General features: G+C 42.2%; 1 protein-coding gene across 1 annotated transcript in view; it reads right to left on the bottom strand.

The window, feature by feature from the left end:
* The window catches only part of LOC108792548 (alkaline phosphatase, tissue-nonspecific isozyme-like), a 19,907-nt gene extending 18,835 nt beyond the window's left edge, over positions 1-1,072 (bottom strand). Inside the window, exon 1 of the mRNA XM_018563347.1 lies at positions 987-1,072. Coding sequence (XP_018418849.1) covers positions 987-1,053 — 67 coding nt within the window. The 5' untranslated portion in view covers positions 1,054-1,072. The remainder of the gene's footprint in view (positions 1-986) is intronic.
* Positions 1,073-2,401: the final 1,329 nt, after the last annotated feature.

The following is a 2,401-nucleotide window of genomic DNA, read 5'->3' as shown; positions in this document are numbered from 1 at the left end:
ATATATACACAGTATGCTATTGGACTGTGCTGATACAGACCCCCTGTGAGGAAATCTCTTTTGTGTTTGCAACTTGCAAACATGGGGACGAAACCCATAAAAGGCACTTTGGGGACTACCTTTTTGCAAGCTACAAGTTTAAAGTTGACCCCCTACATAAGATAAACATAAGACAAAAACATAAACATAAGATAAACATGGATCTAATCTACAATAAAAATGTGAATAAGCTAAAAAATATCACAATGGGACTATGAAGGGAAGTATTTACTATAAAATCCAAGGGTTCCGTAATAGTTCTAAGGGATTTCTTTGTAGCCAGAAGCTCTCATGATAAAAGTGATTGTTTAGATATGGTTAATGTATGTACCACATATCACTGACGCTTAGCTTGCAACTGAAACCCAAGTGTGAGTGTACTCTAAAATATTTAATTTGGGGTCTTGACCCACAGTCTGCACAATCTGCAGACAACTATGGTATTTCATAGACATTCTTAAACTTAAAGATTACATGTAACAGAAAAGGTAAATATTTACCCTTTCTGCTATCCATATCACCTCAACACTGTTCCAATCCTAAGAAATTGTCTCCTGAAGTCTGCTAGAAACCCAACACTTCCTGGAATGTTGACCTCCTTTGTCCCATACAGCTCTTAATGGTTCCTCCTGCTGATCTCCACATTAATACTGTGTCCTGCATTGATGTGACGGTCAGAAGGAAGAACCAGTAAGAGCTGCAGGGGACCCAGAAAAGTGACACTCATAGAAGTGTTGGTTTCCCAGCGAATTTAAGGGGACAATTTCATGGGGGTTTTTTTTCCAAGACATTGTTAGTTTATGGTAAGATATCATCCACAAAGGGAGTGTTTCAATGCATTGTAAGAAGATTGGTAAGACAATTGACATCAAGCTCATCTAAAAAAGAAACAAATAACTGTACAAGTTCTTTAAAATGTTAGCCTTGTTGGCCAGTTCCTTATTTACCATCTCCGAGGAACATAATGAGATTCTTGGCTTTGTTGACATTTGGATTCAGATTCAGAGCAGCCATTAATGTCTCTCTAGCATTATCATTCCAATACTTTGGGGTCTTCTCAGCTTCTAAAACACAACAAGACATAGATTATGAATGTGGTTAACGATTGAAGTTTTAATGTGGTGGTCATTTTAGTCTTACCTGCAAAATCTGTAGATCGCAGGGTGCTAGATTCTTTAACTACTGGGTTATGTAGCTGCCTCCAAGTGATAGTACACTAGTGAATTAATCAAAGCTCTAGGAAAGCTCTTCATAGTCCCTCTCACTGCCAGCCTTCCTCAGGTTTGTAGCAAGCAGTATAGAATGGATCACAGAAAACTGAAGGGAGGGTCCTCTGTCCTGTAATATACGCTAAGCAATGGATGTTACTGGTAAGACAAAGCACCTGTGTTCTTGATCGTACTTCACAGGACACAAGAAGTTATATCCTTTAACTGCTGGGATGTTCAAAAGCAGTCCAACCAAGGGGTGGACAAAACAGCAAACAATGGATAACAGACCCAAGAAGAACAACAACAACTCCAACAACCTCAACCGGAAACTAGAAACAGAGGCTTGACCAAGAGTCAAATGGCCACCTTAAGGGCCTTATGACCAAAATTAGCATTCTAAAAAGCCTGAACTTTATTCTTCAGCAGAAGTGATGGCAAGGAGAAAGGCCACCTTGCAAGTGAGTTAAGTCAGAGGGCTATCTTCTGAGGAGCCAACAAAACCTAAGTACCTAGGCTTGGAGGGCCGGGCCTTGCTATGGGACTGTATACTATGCTTGGGCTTAGAACGTGAGGCCTGGGAAGGAGAAAAGGAACTTTTCTTAAAGGAGGGAGCAGAAGATTTTGCAACCAGAGTCGTAGAATCCTTCTTCTAAGTAAGAACATACTTTTGCCCCACCTACCCATGGCTTTCTTGATGTACGTTTTAAAGAATTCACCAAAAATGCATTCTCTAGCAAAGGGCATGAACGCTAGACAGAAATAGTGCTCCTGAACACAGGGAAAATATCAGAAGACAGGCCCTCTTCCTGAAATGACTTCTGAGGGTGGGAATCAGTCACTTCCTCTTCTTTCTCCTCAGGCAGTGCCAATGCAGGTAGAGGAGAGTCAGAGGAGGTATCCGAGGGAGCAGGAGAAGGGGTCCACTTGTAGCCGAAAGTCACAGAGATAGCACCCTCAGTAGAGATAGAAACCTCACCAGAACTGCTGTGCCCCCGCCACCCCCCCAGGGATCTCTGTATCTGTGATCCACCATACGTGCCCCCAGAAAGGGCAAGGCCTGTGGGTGAGCAGTATGCTCTGTGTCCAAACATGTTCAGACAGAAGGTGACCCAGGCATAGTAATGGTACAGCTTTCTCCCTTTTCTGTGCCA

The sequence above is a fragment of the Nanorana parkeri genome, unplaced genomic scaffold (assembly GCF_000935625.1).
Source record: "Nanorana parkeri isolate BGI_ZX_2015 unplaced genomic scaffold, ASM93562v1 scaffold657, whole genome shotgun sequence".
Taxonomy (NCBI): domain Eukaryota; kingdom Metazoa; phylum Chordata; class Amphibia; order Anura; family Dicroglossidae; genus Nanorana; species Nanorana parkeri.
The sequence above is the reverse complement of the archived record's forward strand: the minus strand, read 5'-3'. Positions and strand labels throughout refer to the sequence as shown.